The sequence below is a fragment of the Panthera leo genome, chromosome C2 (assembly GCF_018350215.1).
Source record: "Panthera leo isolate Ple1 chromosome C2, P.leo_Ple1_pat1.1, whole genome shotgun sequence".
Taxonomy (NCBI): domain Eukaryota; kingdom Metazoa; phylum Chordata; class Mammalia; order Carnivora; family Felidae; genus Panthera; species Panthera leo.
In genome coordinates, this window is record NC_056687.1 from 123,446,958 (window position 1) to 123,471,952 (window position 24,995).

The window sequence follows — 24,995 nt, forward strand, 5'->3', positions numbered from 1 at the left end:
ACTGTTTGTTAACCCTTAAGTGGCTGCTGAATGTGAGACGTTCAAGGCGTTGGAAGGAATCCCTCAGGAACCAGACTTGAAGCCACTAAAGCACCTCCCCCCTCCTCACCCCCATCTCCTCCTCCATCTGGAAGTGACCTTCAGGTCACTGAATGAAGGTGGCCGCAGGCCAGAGACAAACCTGGCCCTCCGACGCCCCCTGCCCCCGCCCCGCCCCCGCGAAGGGGGCGGAGCGACGGCTGCGAGGGCTCCTCCCGCGGGCTTTGTGCGCGCCTGGAATCCAGCTGTCGCCGCCCCTCGGAGCCCCCTGCCCCCGGCGGGCGCACATTTCCGGGCCGCCCACCACCCCGACCGCGTCGGTAGCCGCTGCGCCTGACTGCTCCGTGGCCGTCCCGCCCCAGTAGCCCCCGAAATGCCGGTCGACTTCACCGGGTACTGGAAGATGTTGGCCAACGAGAATTTCGAGGAGTACCTGCGCGCTCTCGGTAAGTTGCTGCCCCGGCCGGCCGCTCGGGGACGAGGGCTGGGCCCCGCAGAGCCCTCCCGAGGGCCCGCCTGCCTCTGCCTGGGCCAGCCGCCGCCCCGTGCGCCGGCCAGCGAAAGGGCTTCGGCCGCCAACTTGGAGGGTGGGGGTTGTTAGGACTAATTGGTGGTAAACATCTGATAGTTGTCTCTAGACTTGGGTAACTTCATTAGGAAAGCTGGGTCTAGTTTGCTAGGTTTTGTTGGTATAGGGTCAGCATAAGGCCAGAAAACTTTGTTGCAAAAAAAAAGAATGCGCAGAACCGGTTGCTGGCTGAGACAGCGCTAAGCGGACAGGAAACCCCAATGGTGCTGCCCCGGGGAGGAGCCGGCTCCTGGGACCCCGCTACCGTGGAGACAGTTATCTGAATTTTCCTGCCAATTCTCTGTCCCCTCTACCCCCTCATCCCCTTCAGATGTCAACGTGGCCTTGCGCAAAATTGCCAACTTGCTGAAGCCAGACAAAGAGATTGTGCAGGACGGCGACCATATGATCATCCGCACGCTGAGCACTTTCAGGAACTATATCATGGACTTCCAGGTTGGGAAGGAGTTTGAGGAGGATCTGACGGGCATAGATGACCGCAAGTGCATGGTGAGGATTTGCATACACCAGGGCATCTCCTGCCCAGGGGGCCTGACCGAAGTCTGGACTACTTCCTTTGGGAGGGAGGCGAGGGCCCTTATGTTCTTAGGGACCAAGGATCTTCATACTCCCAGCCCTCAAGGTAGGCAGCACCCACTTATCCACAAGCATCCCCCTGTGCCTAAACAGGATAGTGATGGATATGAAAGCTGCAGATTGTTGAGTCTCTGTTGTGTCCGGGCACTGAGCCAGATGTTTCATACATTTGACTTTATCTAATCCTCACGACAACCTATGAGGGTGGTAGGAGTATAACCATTTTACAGATGAGGAAACAGTCTCAAAGAGATGAGTAACATGCCCAGAGTAGCTAGGGAGGGGCTGGGCTGGAATTCTAGGCAAGTCTGTTGATTCTCTTCTCCTCTGCCTGTACTAGGGCCAGGTGGAGGAAGGCTGAAGGAAAGGAGGAAAGAAACACAGGGAACTCTTTTGAAGTGTAAAACTTCCTGTATAGCCTAGCATGAAGCCATTCTAGGAAGCAGGGGATATCGTGATCTCCCTAAAGCCTCTGACCTGCCCCACCTTGTCCCGAGCTGGGATTTGGCTCCTGGCCCTCCCCTTCCCCACCCTATATTCCACTGCCTGCTGAGCTTCCTTTGAACCTTGCAGCCAACCCCTACTCAGTAGGTCATTGCCATGGTGGCCCAGGCTAGAGGAAGCATTCCTGCAGGAGGGGGAGGGAAGTGAGCAGCCTATCCCCAAGGGTGGGAAGCTGATGACCCAGAGACCCCAATTAGCGTTTCCACAGGAAATTCTAGAAGGTCAGCCCCAAGTCTCTATCAACATTCTTGGGTCACTGGAAGGTCTGGGTGCTCCCAGCATCCCTTTCAGTCTTGGGTCCAGAGCTAGTATTGTATGCTCACCCCCAGGGACCTGCTTTGCTTGTTGACGGAGCGCCCCCCCCCCCATCTCCCTTCCCCCTCCCAACATTTACTGAGGGTCTGCTGTGTGCCCTGCACCACACCATTATTTTACACCATAGCCCAATGAGGGAGAGATCCATGACCCCATAATATACAATGACTGAGGCTCCAATAGGGGAAGAGACTTGTAAGAGATGGGATTTGAACCCTAGGCCTTTGCACTTTGAAGCTCACCCTTCTGCTCCCTGCCAGGCCCCTGTCTGCCGGTCACCTTTGCAGAAGCCAGATGGCAGAGGTTTGCTGGGGCTGTGGTTGAAGGTGCCAGAGTGTGGAATCCCAGGCCTGGACTACTCACCCCCAGCTTGTTGATTCATCCGAAGGTAGTCAGGAGTTGATGTCTGAGTCTGCTGTTTGGAGTGATGGCAGAAGAGGGGGTAGCCAGCAGGGAGTGTCCTTGGAGAGGCCGATACTGGTGTAGGAACATGTCAGTTGTGCCTTAAGAAGGCCCAGGGCCTCTTAATCCTCAGAGAGGCTCGCAGTGGGAAAGGAGACCGGCAGCAGGGTCTGCCTTGGTAAGGTGAGGGCTCTGCCTTCCAGATTACTGTCCACGATCTGTTCCCTGGCCTGCTGGATGGAACTTAAGGACACCTCTTGTCCCCAGCTCACTCTTAGGGTACTCACAGAGCACATCAGACATCTCTGTTTGTTTTAGGTCACTGCAGCCTCTGGAATGTGCCCGCTTGTACTTACTTGGCTAATTGCCTTCCATCTTGCTTTCCCTCCCTCATCCATTACTGCGTGAGACGTATGTTGATCACCTGGTAATACTAGCCAGTGCTTGTTGAGTGCTTACTGTGCACCACATACTGTTACCACGTACTATTCCCATTTTATTTTAACCCAATCTTCACAATACTGCTTTCAACCCCATTTCACAGATAAGAAAACTGAGGCAAGATTTCTTGTTGTGTGACGTTGGGGAGGTTAAGTAAGTAGCCGAGGGAGGGTTTGAATTTGGTCTGTCAGCTCCAGAGTCCCTGCCATTAACCACTACACAGCACCTACCGTGTTCCTCAGACACTAATCACGGCCCCAGGCACAGGGACGTGGAGGAGGGTGTCGCAATCCCTGATGTGCCAGGAACTCACAGTCTTTGTGGTGAAGACAGACACACAGAGAGAACATAGTGTGATTAGTGGTGACAAAGGGAAGCACCTAGAGGAGGGGAACCCAGAAGGACTTCTGGAGGAGGTGGCTTCTACCCAAGAGGAAAGGGGTAGAAGAAGCGAAGGTTTCAAACACAAAGGAAGGGGCACATGGCCTCCTCCTTTTCTCAACTCAGCATTAGGACATCAGGACAACCCAGGTGAGCAGATCAGGGAGCCCAGCAGCTGGGCAAACTAATGACATTGGACTAAGATTCATGGTCACCTTTGCTGTCCCAGGACTCCGGGCGCCCCTCTCCCAAGTGTATGGCACTCACTCACCTTGGTGCTATTGGGGGGGTGGACGGCCTCTCTGCTCCGGCCTTCCCTTGACCCTTTGCATTGCAGAGAAGTCCTTCTCTGGCTGCCAGCTGGATGGAAGCCTACGGTGAAGAGCATAGCCAGGGGAGGGCGGAGGATAATCGAATTGTAGCGACTGTCCAACCTGAGGCTTGCAAGGGCCAGAGGAGCTGCCTGCCAAGAGGCCGCAGGGGCTGAGGTCTCCAAGTCCCCCTGGGGTCTTGGGCCAGGCAGTTGCCAAAGCTAACTTTTACCGCTGCCCCTTCTGCTCTACACACTCCGGCACCCACCAGCCGGGAGCAGTGGCCAGGAAGAGGCCAATCTGTTCTCGGCACCAAGTTGGCTGGATTCTAACATTTCCTTCCCAGCACATCACAAGGGTCTCATTTCTCACCTGGGATTGTTCATCTGTTTTGTTCATTCCTTTCTTGGTCCGACAAGCATTTTATGGTGCTTACCCATATCTTTGCAACCCCTGTGTTACTGAGACGAATTGCACAAGATTCCTGCCCTCATAGAGCTCAGGGCAGTGGGGGAAGCCAGACATCCTGTGATAGCATGTGGGTGGGGGCAGGACAGCCAGAGAGGCACCCCCCGCCCCTGGATCTGGGAGGTCAGGGAAGGTTCTCACAGGAAGTAGTCTGAACTGTGGCTTGAAGGATAGACAGGAAATAGCCAGGCAAGCAGAAAGGGGACAAGAGGAAGGCCAAGGCCAAGAGAACAGAAGTTGGTAAATGCTACTTCAGACCTGTCCCACCTTGGCCTCTGGGCTCAGCCCTGGAGACACAGAAGCAGCAAGGCCTTCTGGAACACCCAGGCCATTTTTTTTTCAGTGATGGCAGTACAGTGAGCTGAGGAACACAGTGTAGAGGGGTGAGGGAGCAGTGGTCAGCGAAGTTGCCTGGTTGAGGGGGGCCTTGGAAGACAAGTAAGCATTAGGGCATATGCAGAGATGGGAAAAGTGCATTCTGGACAGAGGGAGCCGTGTGTGTGAAGGCCTAGGAGTCCAAAAAGGCCTGGTTGTAAGAGGGCCTGGGAGGTGGGAGACGTGTAGTCCACAAATACCAGAGTGCCAGATGTGACTGGGGAAGACAGGAGTGATGAGGACCCAGTAGGGAGTCTGCGTGTGACCCTGACAGGCTGCAGGGACCCCTTGCAGGGAGAGGTTTGGTCAGACTGACATCCTTCCCTAAGGGCCCAGGGGCTTGCTGGCTCAGAGACCTCCGATTCTGCCTCTTTGTATGGGAACATTATGTGTGCTCTAGCACAGCAGCCAGAGGGTGAAATCTGGCCTGCAGATGTGTTTTTGTTTGGCCTGCACAGTGTTTGAAAATTTTCAGAGCCAGTTGCCAAAGATTGTAAGATTTCATAGAAAAATCCATATTTCTGCCTGTTCTTACCAACAAAATCAAGATGGCTGAAAACACTGGCTGCCCATTTCTTCCTGTGCTGTGTGGACCCCTGGGGCATTGTCAGAGCTGTCCCTTTAGATGGGACACTGCCCAGGCCTCACCCTGCTCTGTTAACCTGAAGTCCAGGATCAAGGAGCCCTTTGTCTTTGTTTGCACTGTGGGTTCTTTAAAGTAGAGTTCTTTAAAGTGTCCTGAAGCAGACACCAGCCACAGGAGCGCACAAACTTGTTAGAAACACAAATTCTCCGGCCGCGCTGTTGGCCTATGGAATCAGAAAGTCTGGGTGGGGCCGGTGGCTTGGGGCTCGGTTTGTGCGCCACATGGCTCTGATGCGGCTGAAGTTCGAGAACCCCTGCTCTGGAGGAAAGAAACATCTCTGTGTCCGTGCATCTCTGGAGACACTGGGAAACCATACAGTCAGCTGCAGAGGGCCCCGGGCCACCAGCTGGTTTGGTCCATCATCTGACCCCCGGAGACATTGCCATCCAGGCCCAGAGCCACCTGGAATGGCCCAGAGCCACCTGGAATGGCTCAGCAGTCTGTCCCCAGACTGAGAGGTGGAGGATGCAGATTTGTGTGGCCTGGGATCACTCAGCTCACATTTCCAGTCTGTCCTATTCAGATTTTATGTGACCTGAAGGCAGCAGGGACTGTCATTTTGGCGGAAATGTGTGAAGACTGGGCTTAGCTTTTCTCCGCTGCCGCCTGCATGCCTTTATCCATTAAAAGCAAATCTCGGGCCCAGTTTGAAGCCAATATCACGTATTAAATCCAGCACAGGTAGCTTTGGCAGGGTGGGAGGGCTTGCAGGAGGAGGGCTCTCCTCAACCCCAGATAGTGTTCCCCCCTCAGGCCAGGGAATCCCTTGGAATGAAGAATGATGGACTTCTTTGTTCCCAGCTGTCCCCAGCATGAGCAGCTTTTGTGGCAGAAGATAGCCTGGGTCGGAATCACAGCCATGAGCCCGGCTCTGCGCAGTGGTGGCAGAAGGGCCCTTTGTCATCCCACCTCGGACACTGGGGCCAGTTTTCCCTGGAGGGGGCACCTTTGTTCATTTGGGAGTCTGGTGCCTCTTGCCCAGGCTGAGGCTTCTCCCTCAGCTCCAGCTGTGAACTCAGGATGACCCCTTCTGCAGAGCCTGCCTTCCGGCTTGCGGCCCTCCACCCCTCTGTTGCTTTCTTTGTTTTTATTGTAAAAGGAAAAAGAAAGTTCAAATAGTGAAGGAGAGAGTGGACTGCAAAGGAAAGGGCCCCTTCCCCTACTTGGCCTCATTCCCACCTCCCAGAGGGTATCACCGCTCCCGTTTCTGGTGGATCTGTCGGAAATCTTCCTCGAATATAGAAGCTGTCTATCTATTGATCAGTTTAAAAAAAAAAAAAAAAAAAAAGGAAGGAAAGAAATCCAGTCCTTGGCTCCTTGTTTTCTCACTCAGTGCTGCTTCTTAGGCATCTTTCCATGTCCGTGCTTATAGATTTTCTGAATTCTCTCTTTTAACCATCTGTGTTTCCTTCCCTTCCTACCCTGACTTCCTCCCTTCCTTCCTCCCTTCCTTCCTTCCTTTCTTCCTTCCTTCCATCCATCCATCCATCCAATTATATATGGTAATACATGAAATCCACGAAACTGCTGTTAACACTTTGGTTTAAACTCTTGCCAGCTCTCTGATCCTGTTCTTGTCTCATTAATGGGTTTTTTTCTGGTTCATATTTTAAAGAACACAATGCCAATGGCACAATTAACTCCCTGGACCACAGAGCTGTGAACGCCCTCAGACTGGGGAACCTTCCGAGGGCCACAGATCAGGCCCCCAGCCCTCTGCTGGGTCCTTTCCAGAATGGAAACACGGAGTCTCTTTCATGTCTTAGCTAAAGTTCTCCGACCTTTGAAATCGGTGTCAGCAGCATGCTTTTGAGGATTACAAAAAGAAGAATTTAAGCAACCCAAATAAAATGCACAAAGTAGCTTTCAAGAATCACACTGTTGTGTTAGGTTTTGTTTTTTGTTAGGCAGGAACAAAGAAAAATAACAAGCCCTAAGTCTTTACCAAGCACCATGCCTGCACCGAATGATTTTAGCACTTTTCTCTTTTGGTCTCCACAACAGATGCAGTTCTCTATGTGTCGTTATGCCCATTTTGCGGATGAGAATCTGAGGCTCAGAGAGGTGAAGAACCTTTTTGACCCCAGGTCCCAGCCAGCTGGTGGCAGAGGAAGGATTCTAACTGGTCTATTTATAAAGGTCTGTATTACAAGGTCTCCCTCGGAGCTCTGCGGAGGGCCCGCACCTCAGGTCCTTATTGTGAGCCCATCGCAGGCTGGAGGTGAGCGCACAGTACTGACAAGGCATGGGGGTGTGGACAGCAGTGCTAGTCCTAGAGGCCGACATCTGGGCTTGAATCCTCCGTTACCCAACTGACAGTGACCTTAAATGACTGGACACACTGCCTCTGTCTTCACATCTGCAAAATGGGCATCATGATTGCTGTCTCACAAGGCAAATTCAGAGGACCATGGAGATAGCACAGGGGACAGTGCCTTGTGAAGCCACAACACTGTGTGCAATAAGGGACCAAAAGCCCTTGTGATGCCTTAGACTAGAGGCAAAGCATAATCGTTGACGGTGGCCTGGTGTTGGTTGGGGGAGTTACTGCTGTTTGTTTTTCTGACCGACATTGCTCTCCCCACCCACCCAAAGAAACACCTCCTCTTCTGGTGGGAGGTATTCCCTTACTCACCTCATAGGGTCTAATGGAGCTGCACGTCATGGTACACTGTCTCTCATGGGTTGGGCACCTTAAACCAGGGTGATGACCGTGTCCCGTGACCTGTCACGGGATTGCCTCATCTCACTTTTCCCGGGGTTTAATTTAGGGACGCTGGCGGAGAGCTGTGTTCTAGTCCTTCTAAAGTTCATAAGCTGGTGGGATGCCATCTCCCATGGCCGTGTGGAGCAATCCAACAGAAGGCAAAGATGAGGCCAGCAGAGAAGCAGAAATTAGAGAGAGAAGCTGCAACACTGGGGATTTGCTGGCGCCCCTGACACCAGCACATCTCCAAGACTTTCGGTGTACTTGAGCCAGCCGGGGCATTCCCTTTCTTCCCCCTGAGGCTGTGTGAACCAGTTTCCTGTCACTAAAGACATCCTCAGACAGAGCCCACAGATCATGGGTTAAAGAACCACATCAATAGTTAGAGCAGGAGTTCTCAAACTTGAGTGGCCCACCCCCCTAAGTTTCCAAAATCAGAAGGTCTGCCGTGGAGCCCAAGAACATGTTTTTCTAATGAGCTCCCAGATGCTGCTGATGCTGCTGGTTCAAAGACTGGGCTTTTGGTAACTCCTGAGAAAGAAAAATGAGGAAGCAGCCTGGCCCGCGCCCAGGATCCTGTGATGTGCTGGTCATGATTCAGTGTAACAAGCCTGCGCCGGGGCCCCGGCTGCCTAGTTCTGGGGGCTGGATGAAAGTGGAGACGTGCAGTCCAGTCCCTGCGGATGGAGTCTGCCTGGGGACACCAAACTGGCAGCGACCCATGATGGTCTGCAACTGAGCCCCCGGGTAAAAGACCCCAGTAGTGTGTGTGTGAACAAGGACGGGCTACGACAGAGCACTTAGGAGCTTTGGCCTCGAGGTGGATCCGGATTTGAATCTGGGACCCACCTTCCAGCTGTGTTTCCTTGGCGAAGGTACTTTATCTGTCATCTATAAAAATGAGCCGGGGGTCATAGCACTGATGAGATTATTGTGACAGTTATGTATGGTGATGAGTTATTTCATTTTTCTATTGCTGTGTAACAAACCACTCCAAAACCCAGTGCTCCAAAACTCTAAGCAATAGCAGCTGTTTATTTTGTTCACGAGTCTGCAATTTGGGCAAAGGGGGGGTGGGTGGTCCCCACGGCATGTCCTGTCTGCAGGGAGCTGGAAGACCCACGTTCCGTGTGGCCCCTCACACGCACTGTCTCCTGGCTGCTTGAGCTTCCTCAGGACACGGCAGCTGGGCCCCGAGAGTGAGAGGGCTGAGAGCACGAGGCAAAAGGATATGACAGTGTTGTGATCTGCCTCGCCTCCAAAGTCACATAGCGATACTTTGCCATATTCTCTTGGTTGAAGCGGTCGCCAGGCCTGGATCCAGAAGACCTGAGTGAGCAGGAAACCCCCTCTGCCCTCCCCTCCTGGCATCCGGAGGCTGTAAGCTGATGACTGCCTTCCGGTCCCCTTGGCCCCGTGGGAAGCTTCTCGTGTAACCAGCCCTGCAGCTCAGGTCCTATTGTAACCTCTCACGTGGGCTTGAGGACTTACTCGTATTTGACTTGGAGTTGGCTGAAAACTCTGCCAACCAGCTCTGTGCCTGAGTCACGATGGCTTCGTCCCTGGGAAGCATTGGTGTGGCTCATCTGTGTTGCACAAATTGATCTGTGCTAGAGCATGCGTGCATACACACACACATACACGTACACATACACACCACCCCTTGTCCTCCAAACGAAAACTCCAGGTCTCCGTTATGATGCCTGAAATTCCAACGTTAGAGCACATTTATTTTGGTTAAATATCCCAAGCCTTTTCTAGGTGTTTCCTTTAACCAGCAAATACCTTAGAGGGCTGGTTGTCTTTAATACAGGGTGATTGGTGAGTCTGTCCTTCCTCCACCCCCCCCCCCCCCCCCCCCCCCCGCCGCTTCTTTCTTTCCTGACCTGAGGGGCCAAGGACAGCAGAGGAGACTCTGGGGAAGAACTGTATGAACAAGATGGGCATGAAAGGTGTGAGGGTAGAGATGGAGGAGAACCCAGGCTGCAAAACCCACCCTTACCCGTCCTCACAACATACCTGGCTCTGCATGCAGGAAATGAGGGGCTGGGGAAATCCTGTCTGACAGTGTGCAGTGAGTCAGAAACATCATCTCACTCTTTGGCTCTGAGATCCCACTTATGTGATTACACTCCAAGAAAATCATTCAAAGGAAAGCCACATCAATTTGTCCAAAGGTATTTGTTTGTAGCTGTGTGGTTAATAACCCTCCCCAACCTACATATAAGCACAGCCACCATCTGGGGGCTTCTGTGTGGCCGGCTCTGTCCTTGCACTTTACATATATTATTTAATCCTCCAACAGTCCCGGAGAGGAGGTGCTACTCCCGTTTTACAGACAGGGACCCTCAGGTCCTGTGTCACATCGCTGGTTAACCATAGCCTTGGGATTCAACTTCACACCTCTCTGACTCCAGACTCTGTTGGTTTGCAGAACTGGCCACCTCCTGCTGGTGTTCCTAAGTGCCACATAACCACAGGTGGTTTGAGTAACTGTGGCTTTTTGATTCCACAGATCACTGCATTGCCATGTAAATGATCACCGTGAAGATAAATGGAAAGTGTTTATGGGCAACAAGTCAACAAGTTCGGTAGATTCTGCTTCTTAGCATCTCTTTCCCCTTCCCCCATCCCCACTTCTCTGAATATCTCTTGCCTGTAATAATAACAATAATTATTAACATCTCTTATGCTTACTCCTGTGCAATAGGCTCCGCACTTTCCAAGAATTCTTTTTTTTTTCATTTTATAAATTTATTTTTATTTTTTAATTTATATCCAGGTTAGTTAGCATATAGTGCAATAATGATTTTAGGAATAGATTCCAGTGGTTCGTTCCTTATGTATAACACCCAGTGCTCATCCCAACAAGTGCCCTCCTTAATGTCCCTTACCCATTTAGCCCATGCCCCCATCCCCAACCCCTCCAGCAACCCTCAGTTTGTTCTGTGTATTTAAGAGTCTCTTATGTTTTGTCCCCCTCCCTGTTTTTATATTATTTTTGCTTCCCTTTCCTTATTTTCATCTGTTTTATATCTTAAATTCCACTTCATTCCACATATGAAGTCTTATGATATTTGTCTTTCTCTAATTGCGCTTAGCATAATACCCTCTAGTTCCACCCATGTTGGTGCAGATGGCAAGATTTCATTATTTTTGATTGCTGAGTAATACTTCAGTGTGTGTGTGTGTGTGTGTGTGTGTGTGTGTGTGTGTGTATACCACATCTTTATCCATTCATCGTTGATGGACACTTGGGCTCTTTCCATACTTTGGCTATTGTTGATAGTGCTGCTATAAACATTGGAGTGCATGTGTCCCTTTGAAACAGCACACCTGTATCCCTTGGATAAATACCTACTAGTGCAATTGCTGGGCTGTAGGGTAGTTCTATTTTTAACTTTTGAGGGACCTCCGTACTGTTTTCCCCAGTGGCTGCACCAGTTTGCATTCCCATCAGCAGTGCAAAAGAGTTCACCTTTCTTCACATCCTCGCGAACATCTGTTGTTGCCCGAGTTGTTAATTTTAGCCATTCTGACTGGTATGAGGTGGTATCTTACTGTGGTTTTGATTTATATTTCCCTGATAAGTGATGTTGAGCATTTTTTCATGTGTCTGTTGGCCATCTGAATGTCTTCTTTGGAAAAGTGTCTATTCATGTCTTTTGCCCATTTCTTCACTGAATTATTTGGGGTTTTTTTTGGGGGGGGGGAGGTGTTGAGTTTGGTAAGTTGTTTATAGATTTTAGATACTAACTCTTTATCTGATATGTCATTTGCAAATATCTTCTCCCATTCTATTGGCTGCCTTTTAGTTTTGGTGATTGTTTCTCTGTGCAGAAGCTTTTTATTTTGATGAGGTCTCAATAGTTCATTTTTGCCTTTGTTTCCCCTGCCTCCAGAGACATGTTGAGTAAGAGGTTGCTGTCGCCGAGGTCAAAGAGGTTTTGTCTGCTTTCTCCTCTGCGATTTTGATGACTTCCTGTCTTACGTTCAGGTCCTTCATCCATTTTGAGTTTATTTTTGTGTATGGTGTAAGAAAGTGGTCCGGGTCCATTCTTCTGCATGTTGCTGTCCAGTTTCCCTAGCACCACTTGCTGAAGAGACTGCCTTTATTCCATTGGATATTCTTACCATGAGTTACTTCTTCACACTGATCTCCCTTCCGCCATCCTCAACTCTTCACCCTATCGTTCACATTCTAAAATGGGAATCTTATTGTATCACTCCCTGGCTCAACTGCCCAGGAGCTCCCCAGGGTTGGCAGGCAAAGGCCAGAGGTGCCTTGGGTTTTTCAGGACATGGCTCCAGCTCCAGTCCCTACCCACCTCATATCCTTGGCCCCATCCCACCATTTGCAGGCACCTTCACTTGCCCTCCTCCTTGGCATCTCTCTGTTCACTTCCTTGGGATAAGTCCCCTTATTTCTCCCTTGGAAGAATAATTACCCATTGGTGAAGACCAGCCCGAGCTTGACTTTTCCACCAACCTTGTCCTGACTCCTCATCCCACCCCATTCATCCTTTCCTTTTGCTTCACTGTCACTCTCTGCAGCCATTGCTCCCAGGGCACCTGTGACACTTATTAATCGATTTGAGATTCTAGACAGTGGAACCCACACTTTGCATGTCCAGTGCCTAGCACAGAAGGCTCCAGTGTGTTTGTCATATGAGTGTTACGTAAAAATAATAGAACTTCAAGCAATATAACTGGTAGATCATATCACTGCAAGATCCATTTGGCACTTGATAATAGCTAGTGTTTGTTGAGTATTTCCCATGTGCCAGGGATTCTAGACACTTTCCATGTATTAGTTCTTTTTTTTTTTTTTTAATGTTTTTTATTTATTTTGAGAGAGAGAAAGAGAGAAAGCAGGGGAGGTGAAGAGGGAGAGGGAGAGAGAGAATCCCAAGCAGGCTCCGTGCTGTCAGCACAGAGCCCAACGCAGGGCTCGAACTCAGCCAACCATGAGATTACGGCCTGAGCCAAAATCAAGAGTCGACGCTTAACCGACTTAGCCACCTAGGTGTCCCTCCATGCATTAATTCTTTTAAGCCTCACGATTCTGTAATGAAGATGCCAAAATTCTTCCTCTATTCTATGTGAAGAAAATGAAAGCCGGCACCAATATTGCTTGTCTGAGCGGAGAGAGCTGGTGGAGCCCAAATTGGGATCCTGGCAGTCTTGAGTCCAGATTGCTACCAGAGAGAGGTGGCATCCTTGTTATGTTAAGGGTCACAACTCTGGAATAATTTCTCTGTGAGGCTTTTGAAATGTCAAATGCAGTGTCCCCAGTGAGGTAGCGGGGTCATGGATGGAATTGTCAGGTGCAGAGGAGTGGGGGTCTGGTTTGCATCTCATTCTCAACGGTGGAGGCTGTCCACGTACCCAGCTCTCTCTGCGGCAGAACCTGGCTGAGTCATAACCGGTTCACCTCTGGAGCCAGACCATCGTCTTTGGAGTCTCATCTATGCCACTTGCCAACTGGGCATGAAACAAGTTATTTAACCTCCCCATGCCTCTGCTTGTCTGTGAAATGGGGATAATTATAAAGTAAGGGATCCCTACTACTCCGCAGTGAGGATTAGATGAGGGAAAGCCTGTAATCGTCACCTCCATCAGTATGAGCTGTTACTGTTAATTCTTTCATCGTGTAACCTGTGTTCTCCAGAAGACAAATTCTAGAGGTGGTGACATGTGTGTGGGTGACCCGGCCACCCAGAGAAGAGCTGGCAGAGCTACCTCACGCAGGCTGGCCTGCAAGGGTGCGTGCCTGTCCACAGCCGGAGAGAACAGGCTGGGCAAAGCCAATGGCAGAGGGAGCTACTGCTTATGGAGGGTTTGCTGTGTCCAGCACTGAATGGGTCCGTGCAACCCCTTGGTTCATTTCATCCTGATGCTCTTGTTCTGCGGCAGGACATTCAGCCCCACTTTGCAGATGAAGAAATGGAGGCTCAAAAGGTGGGGCACGTTGCTCAGGGTCTCCCTGCTAGGTAGGGATGGATTGGGGCTCGGGCCTGCATCTCTCCAAGACTGTCACCAGGCCCCCCCCAACCCCCCACCCCCGCAAATGCCCAGATCAGGCAGGCAAGCCGGCCTATAGCCTACCGGGTACTGTTTGGCAGCAAGAGCATCCATGGCGGCAAGACGCTCATGGGGTAACAGAGAGCAGGCTGCGGGTTCCGAGTTGGGCAGAAGGGGGTTGAAACCATGACTGGCACTCTTCCTGGCTTGTGTGGCCCTGGGCATGATGGCTAAGTGCTCTAGGACTCAGCATTTCAGGCCAGTGTCACACAACGGCTAACGCAGTTCTGTACGGCTCATCTTTGGAAAACGGCTGCATTATCTGAAAATAAAAATGTGCTCATTGCAAGAGTACCCCTACAATGTTTTTCTGCCATTTGTTCGTTCATTCAGCAAATGGTGATATGCATTTTCCCTGCCTTAGATTCTGTGGTGGGGCTTGGTATCATGCAGTGACTAAAAGGATCCCAGACCCCAAAGAGCTCTCAGTCGAGAGATCCCGACCTGCTGACTCCTCTTCAGCTACTGAGCTAGCATCTCTTATCTTCTGGGAGCTGTGTGCTTCTGTTCGCCTTGAGAGATAAGAAGTAGAAACCAGAGGCTCTTGTGGCAGTGACGAGGGTCTGGTGGACTCTGCCCTTCAGAGTCCCTCCGAGCACTCTGGCAGGATGGCCCCTCCTTTACTGTACATCCTCCCCTGCCACCTCCCAACAGCCCCCCCCCCCCTCCACACCCGCCCTGTGGACTTGATAACAAGCTGATTCCCTGCCCTGGCTCAAGTAGCAGGCTGGCTCTGCCTGCCAGATAAGCAAACATCCGGACTGTCCGTTGCTCAGGTCTGGCTGGTTGGAGCCGCCAAGATGTAAAGTGAGGGAAAAGAGAGGCTGAGTCCTCTCCCCAGTAAATTCTGGGCTTGGAGGAGCAGGGTCAGGATCCTTGGGGAGGGTCATGCCAAGAGAGTCCAGCTGGGCAAAGCTCATTTAGAAGCCTCACTCATGCAGCCTCCGGCCTCCCTGCATCTGTCCAGGCTGTTCCTCTGTTTGGGATTCCCTCGTTCTTCTTTTCCAACTTCTGCTTCTTAACTAACTCCCGTGGTGTTTTCTGGTGTCAATTCCAGCATTAATTCCAGCAGTGATTATCCCCTCCAGGAAGCCTTCCCTGATAGATCTCTGTCCCCATTCCAGAGACTGATGAGATGCCTTCCCACTTCTGCAACTACCATCACCTGCCTCAACTCAGCACTTGCCATCCTGTTGGAATTCTCTGCTTGTCTTCTTCTCTAATAGTCTGTCTGCTCTTGAGAGTAGGATGCTCGCCTCACCTGCCTCTGTTTCCAGTACCCAAGGCTAGTGTGCAGGTGTCGAGCGCACGATTGCCGGATGTTTCCTTGCACAGAACCACGCTGGAGAATCCTACTGCTCATTCGAAGATCAGCTTAGATCAGGTAACTGCAGGGCACAGTAGGCAAAAACATGGACTCTAGTCCAGTGAGACTCACATCTCATCTCCCCACTTCGTGGCTGGGTGACCTGAAAGGCTCAGTCTCCACATCTGTAAAATGGGAGAAGTGCTCCAGGAAGATACGACCCAGGCTGTATTTAATACCCTGCCCTGCCCAGTGCATAGTGAATATTCAGCACATATTCTTAGAGTAATGATGGTGACGGTGACAATGACAGTGGTGCTATTACTTCCACCAGAAAGCCTTCCCTGTCCCTTCACTGGGCTGGGTACCCACCACCCACCCCAACTCAGAACACCAGTGGTGTCAATGCCAGTTTACATATCTGCCTTCCCCTTAGGCTGAGCTGCTCTGTGGCATAGCTTGGGTCCAGCCCAGCCTTAGGGCCCCTAGATTGGGGCACTCAGTGCTGGGTCCCTGTATTGGCTGAGCACAGTTTCTCATGAGCCCTGTGACTTTCTCCAGCCCCATTTCCCTCCTCCCCATCCAGAACCTTGGCCTCATGGGGCCTTGTGCTCTCTGAGGGCTTCTTATTTTAAAATTGATCCTGGGTGCTTTCCAGAATGTTTAAGGAATTTTAAAAATGACACGTCAAGATTAACCATAATATTTTATCATTTTGTTTGTCCTAAGAGTTGTGTTATCATTTGCGGTTAGCTCCTTCATGGCATTAGAATCGCATTCTTTCATGCCCACAGAGGCCTTGTTGTGGCTTTACTGGTTTATAGTAGTTGCTCATAACAGCTTTTGTGTCTCTGATTACTCGTTCACATGTTAAGGCCTTATTAATTTAGTTTTAATCTGCTTTTAGAGAGAATTGGCTTTTCCCCTGAATGTGCTGATTTTAGATAATTACCAGCCTCCTAGGAGTGGATCAGAAGAGAGTGAGCACACTGCTCACCGGGCCGAGCCTCGTGGGCAGCTACTGGACTTTTCCACTAGAAAGAACTGGGTCCAGGTGATGGCCCAGCCCATAACCCCCACGAGACATAGTCTGGTTACCTGACTAAGTCTAATTTTTATCAGCTCTAGAGCTTGAAAGTCAAGTGAAATATGGAAGTACCTGGCATTTGACAGGCTCCCTCTTACCTTTCCTGACTTTTCTCATCCACTTACTTATTTAACACAGGCACCAGAGGCTGTGAACTGTCTTATTGTCCCAGGAACCCTCAAAGGGTGAAGCATACTTCAGACTCCAGGAGCAATGGCCAATTTGCAGCTTTTAGCAATTCACATCATGTACAGGAAGTGTCTAGTCACTGTCTGGTTTTTCAATCCCCCACCCCCTCCAGAATTTAAAGAGCACAGGCTTTGGAGTCAGATCTGGGTCAATCCTGGCTCTGACCTTTGCAGAAAGAAGCACTATGAACAAGACCTCCCTTCTGACCTGGCTCTGGAACCACAGAGACAGTAAGATGCAGTCCCAGGTGCCTCTGGGAGGTGGGTCCGTAAGTACAGGGCTTCCTCGAGCTGTGTGGGCAAGTGTGGAGGGGTCAGTGACCCATCCTCCCCCTGCTTGTTGGAATGGGTGTTTGGGGCATGTGGGAGCTTTAACAAATGTCACAATTCTTGGGAGGCAAGATGAATCCCACTGTTTGTGGACCAGGCCAGGTCACTGACAAGAGATGGGTCCATTTAGTGTGAATAGTCTGTCACTCCCAGTATAGGTCACCTGCACAGGGCAAGGGGGGCCTCGGCACCCCTGGGACATGCTTCCTCAGGCTGCCTGCTGAAGCCGGGTTTTCTGTGTCACTGGTCCCCATGCAGCTGTGCCAGCTGGGGTTTCTAAGTGGTCAGGGGAGCTGGATAATGGCTTTTGAAGTGACAGTCCCTTGTCATAGTGATGCAAAGCTGTCTTCATTCATCTGTTGGTGCATGTCTTTCTGGGAAAGCTGCTGACAGAGCCAAAGTGTTAGAGGTTATTTGTTTTTAATAGAAAAGTTACTGGACTGGCTTCACTTTACAACCAGCTGCCCTGGACTCCAGCCCTTTTGCAGACTTGCAGGTGGTCCGTGCAGTGAGGAGAGAAATTGAAGGTGGCCGGATTTCCCCTTCGTTTCCAAGGTGGAGTCCCAGAGCCCACAGTGGGGGTACAGACAACACTGCCTATCTCTGTGGTTTGTATCGTGTCCACCTCAGCCCCCACAGGCACCTGCCTTCCCATGCCACTTGGAAAGCATCAGGAATATTCTCTTGCCTGAAATTCCCCCATTAGACCCTGGCTAAAGGGATTAAGCAGTAGAGAGTGCCTGAGCTGGGAACCTGCGTTGGATGACCTCTTAAAGACCCTTTCAGACACGGCATTCACAGGGCAAGCCAAATCCTTGTCCCAGATTTCACTGCTCCTGGTCTAGCAAAGGTGGTTGGCTCTTACCACAGAGGATGTCACAGGATGAGTTCTTAGGTCCTGGGGAAGATTGTCATCAGGAGTTATCACAAGAAAACAAGTGACCATTGTTTGTTACCCAGTCCCCTTCCAACATTACTTCTTTATTTCTCCTCTCCTGTTCTTCGGTGACCATCCTCCTCCCTGACTCCTCACCCCTCTTTTCTGTTCTTAGGACAAATCTGGCCCTCTAGGGAAAGGCTGGTTTATTCCCATAGGATACAAAGCTTAAATAGAAAAATCCATTCCCACCAAAAGTGAACATGAGCTAGCCAAGCAGGAGAACTAAATCACCGTTTTGGAGCCATCACTGCCGTGAGTGGGGAGTCTCCAAATCTTCAGCTTGAACAAAAACCAATTAAGTTTTAGGGCAGTGGACATCCCAGTGCTCCTGGGTGCCCAGCTCAGCAAGCAGCCCCTGCAAGGTCTCCTCCTGGGTCCAAGTCTCCAGGAAGGGAAGGAGCTTCTGAAACGTTTAGCCATGATGAACAGCCTATCCATCATGGCTTCACAAACTTCCAACTTAAAAGAAAAGACTTTTAGTTATTGTCCAGCTTGGACAAGCAAATCCCATCCCTGTCTAAACTCTGGAGGTCTTGATGACTATTATTTGGGCCTCCTATGCCAGCCCTGTGCATTTTACGTACATTTTCTCTCATCCTCAGCACAACCTGGTGAAGTAGGTCTTCTGGTTAGCTAATGCCACATAACAAGCTGCCCTGAACCTAATAACTTAAGATGACAACCATTTATTCTCCTGATTCTGTGGGTCAATTGGACAATTCTTGAGTTCCATGTGACTGCATGTTTAGCTGAAGGCTCAGTTGGGGTGCCTCAGTTCTCCTGCGGTAACCTCTCTCTTGTCCTCCAGGGTTTTCCACGTGGTCTCTCTCCCCAGGATAGCCTGGCCATCCTCAGAGCGTGGCAACTTGGTTCCCACGAGGGAGGGTTCTGAAAGACCAAGCCCCCGGCGTACAAGCGCTTATAAAAGCTCTGCATGCTTCGTGCTTGCTAATGTCCCGTGGGCCAAAGCGAGTCACAAAGCCAAGCCCAGAGTCTGTGCAGGAGGGGACTTCACAAGGGTGTGAATATGTGATCCATTAATCCCTCTTTTGCAGATGAGGGCACTGAAGCTCAGGAGGTTACTCTCATTGCCCAGTCATTCCTCACGGCTAGAGACTGAGATCCCAGGTCTGTTGACTCCTAGGCACGTGTTCATCGCTGACAGTACTGGGTCCACCTGATGCAGGTGGAGGGTGGGCGGTGGGAGGGGGCAGGTACCAGGAGCCCTGTGTACATGATGGCTGAGCTTCCTGCCCTTTTTAGCCTGGAGGACAGCTCGGCTTCTTCCCCAGCCGACGGGTTCCACCCAGGAGATCAGAGCCAGCGGGCTGCGTTGCGGGTGCAGGCGGCCCTGGCAGGCATTGGAAACATGCTCCAGGTCACAGTCCCAGTTTTTAGCCTGGCGCTGTGGCCCCGTCTAGTCCCCCAGCCCTGTTCCCACCCTCTCCTTAACTCCAGGATAGCTTTTACGGCACTGGCCTGCTTGTCCTTAACGCACTGTGTTTGGCATGCCTTGCCGCTTAAAAACAAAAACTAGTTTATGTTTCCTGTGAGAATGAGGAGCCCTCCCAGGCACTGCAGCCTCTGGGTTTCCCCTAACGCCAGCGCCAGCCACACCAGGCTGGAACCGCCTGGTACTTTTCCATCTGACCTTCTCAGCGGTGATCTCTTTAGGACCCGTCTCTGGCTCTCAGCACCCACACCCAACAATGTTTGGACTGAACTGAAGGGTGTTCTCCTGGAGCTTCTCAGAGTCTGAGCACAATGCCTGTGTGTATGTGCAGCCCCCAGAGACTCTAGCAGACACCTGCTGGATGCCCTGCCCTAGGCTGGGAAACACGGGGGTCACAGAGTCCTGCAAGCCTCATGTTCCAGCCCAGATTCTTTCCTTCTTAGCTGAGTGACCCTGAGAAACTGCCTTAACATCTCTGAGCTCAGCCTCCCCTGTATACATCCAGTACAGACAAGAATAGTCTCTGTTCTGTCCAACTTACCCGGGGTCAGAGACAACAGGAATTTGGGGTTGAGGAAGTGTCTCCTTTGGAAACTGCCATAGCATTTGTGTGTTAGGGATCCTTCCCTTTAATGGGCTTGATTGTAGGGCTCTGAGAAAGGGTTCTCTATGCCCAAAGATCCTTCTGCCCTCTCCCTCTATCCCTCCATCTCTCATGATGCCTGAAATTCTGCTATCCATCATTCTTTTGCTAAGGTATTTTATTATTTGTATCCAACTGGTCCCCATTAAAAGATGTCAAATGATCTGGAAAGGGTAACATGTTAGTTCAGGAGCAAAGCCTGCCTTACCATTAATGAACATCTCTTTCAAGCTCGTGCCCTGACGTTGATGTTGGACGGTAAACAGGTGTGAGCTTTCTGGGGCTCAAGCTGGCAGTAGTTATCAAAAGTCTTAAAAATATGCATACTCTTTAATGCTACAATTCTTCTGTAAACGTACTCCAAGAAATTGATGTGTTCAAAACTGGGTTATTCCAGGCAGTCTTACTTATAATAGCACAGAATAATAAATAACTTAAATGTCCAAGAACACAGAATGGACTAAATGATAGTGTGTGGATATGATGTAATACTAGCAGGCTTAGCTCCGTGGTCCTGTGACCAAGTGCAGTCACACAGGTCACAAGGCACAGAAGGGCCCCTCGCTTGGTTTAATGCTCGTCTGCCACCATCTTAAAATTCCTAACATTTTTTTAAAAGAGCCCCTCATTTTCATTTTCTGCAGGGTGCCACAAATTATGTAGCTATTTCCTTAATATTATGTAACAATTAAAATAATGCTTATGCGGACTATTTATTGAAGTGGAAAATTGCTTCCATTAAATGAAGAGACTAGGGCCCAAAACCATAAATGATGCAATCCTAATTTTTTTAAAAACAGAAATATATATATATGCATTCATAGAGCAAAATACTGGACATAAACACACCAAAATGTTAGAGTAATTACCTCTGAGGAGGCAAGATTACAGGTATTCTTTTTATTACCATGTTCTTCTTTGAGCATTTCTTGTATTTTCCAGCACGGAGGGCCTGAATATGCTTATTGACTCTAACGTATCTGGCAAAGGCAGAAGTGTGTATAGCGTAACTGGGGACCAGCGATCTTTTCTTAGCCTCAGGTTGAGTCTGGAGCCTTTAATATACAGAGTAGACTTCAGGATAAACACACAAAGAGAAGTTAAGTTGATGGGGAAGCCAAGTACTCTTACGAGCTCCTTGAAGTCGAGGAATGTCTGATTTCTCAGTCCCCACTTCCCTTCGTAAGCCCGGCATGGACAGGGTGCCCAGTGAATGGGCATCTTGTCTTGTGGCTTGAGTCATTAAGCCCATGACACACCTCATCAGACATCCACTTCATTATGTTCTCATTTGAAGGTGGGAGCTTCTCTTTGGCTGGACATGTGCCCCGAGTGATCTCTAGACCCCAGAAAGGAACGTCCCCACCCCAAGTCCTCCTGACCTCCGTCTCCCTCTGGAAACAGGTTCCAGGACCAGAGGTCTGATTTACTCCTGCACACAACTGGCTCCACCTGTCACCCTGTGCCTGTGTTGCCTTGCAGGCTTCACCCTAACAGCAGAGGGCAGCAGTCATCAGTGAGCCCTGGAGGGAGCTGAGGGGTTTGGAGGAGGAGGTAGTCCCCACTGCCCAGTGAGTGGCCCCACTCACTCCATACTCATTTCCCAGACTTCTTCTCTCCTAAATCCTTATCAGGCTGTTGCTGACTATCTATCAGCTGAACAGCTGAACGTGGCCGGGAACACATGAATCCTAGAAACTTGCCTCTGTAAAACCAAGGCCGGCGAGTGAATGGCCTCTGGCCCCTTCCTATGACAGATAGGAGCACAGGCACCCAGTGACAGGGTGGACCTGCCTAGAGCCACACAGTGAACAAGGGGCAAATGGAGTCTTAACTGCAGCAGTGAGGAGGCAGGGCTCATAATGTGCAATTGCCACATATGGAAAGGCTGTTCAAGGGGAGGTGGGTAGCTGCAAATACGGGAAATGCCCACTGCACCTGCACAGTAGCCTCTCCCTGCCCACCTGGGGTGCACTCAGCCCTCTGAAGCCCCTCCTCCTTTCCCAGCCCCCTACTCAACCCCAGCTCTGAGAGCCCCACCCTGATGACCTTTTCTCTCCTAAGTACCCCTTTAAGTGAAATTTAGGGAAGTTTTTGTAAATGTTAAAACTGATTTCCAGGGGACATCTGGGTGGTTCAGTAGGTCAAGCTCCCTACTCTTGATTTCAGCTCAGGTCAGCTCACTGTTGTGAGGTCAAGCCTCACGTCGGGCCCTGTACTGACAATATAGAGTCTGCTTGGGATTCTCTCTCTCCTCTCTCTACCCCTAACCTGCTCGCACACACATACTCTTCTCTCTCAGAAATAAAGAAATACTTAAACAAATAATAAAATAGGGATGCCTGGATGTCTCAGGCGCTTAAGCTTCTGACTTTGGCTTGGGTCATGATCTCAGAGTTTATGAGTTCAAGCCCTGCATGGGGTCTGTGCTGACAGCTCAGAGCCTGGAGCCTGCTTCGGATTCTGTGTCTCCCTCTCTGTCTACGCCTCCCCTGCTCGCATTCTGCCCCTCTCTCTCTCTCTCTAAAAAATAAATAAATGTTAAAAAATAATATAATTAAATAAAATAAAACTGATTTACATGTTGTAATAAGACACATGGTGGACGGAGTTAGGCTGCAAATGTTCTGTAATGAAATTGACTTGAGCACACCCTGGGTAAACAAGGTTGGGGCTGCTTGCTCAGGACTGACAACCCTGTTCCTTTGCTTGGCAGACCACGGTGAGCTGGGACGGGGACAAGCTCGAGTGTGTGCAGAAGGGGGAAAAGGAGGGACGCGGCTGGACCCAATGGATTGAGGGTGACGAGCTGCACCTGGTAGGTTGCTGGTGTGTGGGGTGGGGGCGGGGGGGGGGGTGCGCAGAACAGGGTCCAGAGACTATAATCACTGTTGAGGTCCAGTGGACCTTGGAAAAATACTCTGTGGCTGGGCCTTGGTTCTGCTCTGAAACTTCTCTTCCAAGGGCCTGAAGAAGACCTTTGAGTGATTTTAAACACTGAGCCCCGAGTTTTCAAGGTCTAGGCTGACTCAGCTGTCCAGTCAGAGACATGAGGAACAGAGGTGCGTTTGCTAAGCATCAGACATGGAGCTAAGCTCTTTTGCATTCCATAATCTCTCTCTGTCCTCTCAGCAGCCCTATGGGCCAGCTGCTATTAGGGGTCCTATTCTGGAGATGAGAACATGGGGGCGCACATCCAAATTACACAGCTAGGAGACGGAAGAACTGAAATTTGCTCCCAAATGATGTCTGTGTTCACCAGGCCAAGCTGTTGCAGGCTAGAATCAAGGAGAATTCTTTAAGCTTCTCAACACTCTAGGTCAGGGGACGAGAAGCCTTTGTCAGTTCAGAAGCCTAGGTGTGGGCCTCTGGCTTGGGAACTCAGGTCAAAGCCATTTCTACTCCATCCTTTGTCTGGGAATAGTACACACAAATCCAGAAGAAGGGGCTTAGCATCTGGAGAGCTAAAATAACACATGTCCTCCAAAAGGAAACCTCCCATCACTCCTTTTCCCTTGGAACTCTCCGGCTACCTTCCTTCTGAGAAAAGAGCCTGGTCCAGGTGACTTGGGTTCTTCAACTCTTGACTCACTGGGTACCTTTGAGTAAGTACCTTCCTCCCTCAAGCCTCCCCTGCAAAATGCCATCCTACCACATAGGAGTTCTGCAAAGATCCGAGTCCGTGTGAATGCTGGGAAGAGGCACAAGGACATTATTTTCAGAGGCATTAGGCTAACGCAGTGCCTGACCTTGAGCCTGTCTTCTCCCCAGGCCTCTATTTCGACTGCAGAGCAATGAGGGTAGATGGGTATGTGGTCTCCACTGGCTCTTTCAGCTCAGTAGTTCTGTGGCCCTATGCCAGAGGTTGCAAATGGTGGGGTGGGGGCGGGGAGGGCTTGGACCTCTTTTCTTTGGCCATCAGGGAGCTTCACACTTCTTCAGGGAACAATTTAAAAATTAGGAGATGTCACATAAATATTCAGATTTCCAGCCTCCTTCAAAACACAAGACAGAACAAAACAAAACTTGGAATGTGTGGTGACACTCTGTGTGTCATTCCCCCCGGCCACTCAGCAGGGGCTGTCCTGTAAGCAAGGCATGAGCTTTCTGGTCTGCATTTGAGTACTACCTGGGAGCTTTTACTAATAGCAATTCCAGGGCTCCACCCACTAAGACACTGATATAACTGGTCTAGCCTGGGACCCAGGCATTTTTTCAGACTCCCCAGGTACTCTAATGTGTAGCTGAAGCTTAGAATTTCCACACCGTTTGCAGCTTTGGCCTTGGCGACCTACTGAATCCTCTGGGGGTTAAGCCATGTGTCTGGGCCCAATTTCTTCCAAGCTTGGGCACAGACTCTGTCTTGGGCTCAGGACTGAGGTTCTGAAAGCCTTTTGGCTCCTTGAGTGTAGTCGGGGGAGGGGAGGTATCAGAGGGTCCTGCTGGCCCGTTTTGAGCCACATTTTTTTCCCAGCCAGCCCTGCCTAGGTCATAGCAGGGCCCAACATCCATTGATCCAGTTTAACGGACTTTCTAAGGTATTGGTTAGTTCGAACCAACTCTTGAGGAGAAACAGCAGGCGCTAAGTATTTTTGAAGTTCCTGCCCCTGTATGCACTGAGCCCCAAGTGTGACTTTGCTCTGGCCAATGACAAGCATCTGCTTTTGTTTCAGGAGATGAGAGTGCAGGGTGTGGTCTGCAAGCAAGTATTCAAGAAAGTGCACTGAAGCCTGAGCAGACCTTGATCTCCAAGAATGAGTGGCATGGACGTGTGGGCCAGGATCCCCTCCTTTGCACAGCATGGGGCAGAAATGTCCAGCCACTCCTAGGCATCTGTTAGCAGAGTCTCTCTCTTGGCTTTGTCTCTTTTCTTTTCCTTAAAACGAAGCCATCCCAATAAAAGTGATTTCTGCTCAATACATCTGTTTTGAAGAAGCTTCAGAACCCCACTGTGCTCACTTTTTCTCTGGGGCTTCTGAAGCCAGCTTCTCCTGATGCCATCCCTGGGCTGAAGGAGAAATATCACCCACACACCTGCAGATTTAGTCCTGACCTTGCACCTGTAAGGTCTTTCCCCAGGAGCACAGGCTTGGGTTCAGGATGTGTGAGCTGACATTCAGTTATCCACGTGTTAAATACCTTGCATGGTACATGTCTAGTCGGGACCAAAATGTAGTGAATGCCACAGAAGCAGGAAAAAATGCCCTCCA

The 24,995-nt window shown here is 50.4% G+C and overlaps 1 protein-coding gene across 3 annotated transcripts; it reads left to right on the forward strand.

Moving 5' to 3' along the window:
* The first annotated feature begins 242 nt into the window (after positions 1 to 242).
* RBP1 (retinol binding protein 1) lies at positions 243 to 24,702 on the forward strand. 3 transcript variants are annotated; one of them, XM_042955141.1, is made up of 6 exons: positions 243 to 485; positions 939 to 1,117; positions 7,052 to 7,186; positions 18,745 to 18,817; positions 22,502 to 22,603; positions 24,459 to 24,702. In XM_042955141.1, the coding sequence occupies exons 1-5, from the start codon at positions 413 to 415 to the stop codon at positions 22,582 to 22,584; spliced, it is 543 nt and encodes a 180-aa protein (XP_042811075.1). In that variant the 5' UTR covers positions 243 to 412; the 3' UTR covers positions 22,585 to 22,603; positions 24,459 to 24,702. The 3 variants fall into 3 exon arrangements, with proteins under 3 accessions (XP_042811075.1, XP_042811074.1, XP_042811077.1); XM_042955140.1 differs by lacking the exon at positions 18,745 to 18,817 and having other exon boundaries at positions 249 to 485; XM_042955143.1 differs by lacking the exons at positions 7,052 to 7,186; positions 18,745 to 18,817 and having other exon boundaries at positions 256 to 485.
* Positions 24,703 to 24,995: the final 293 nt, after the last annotated feature.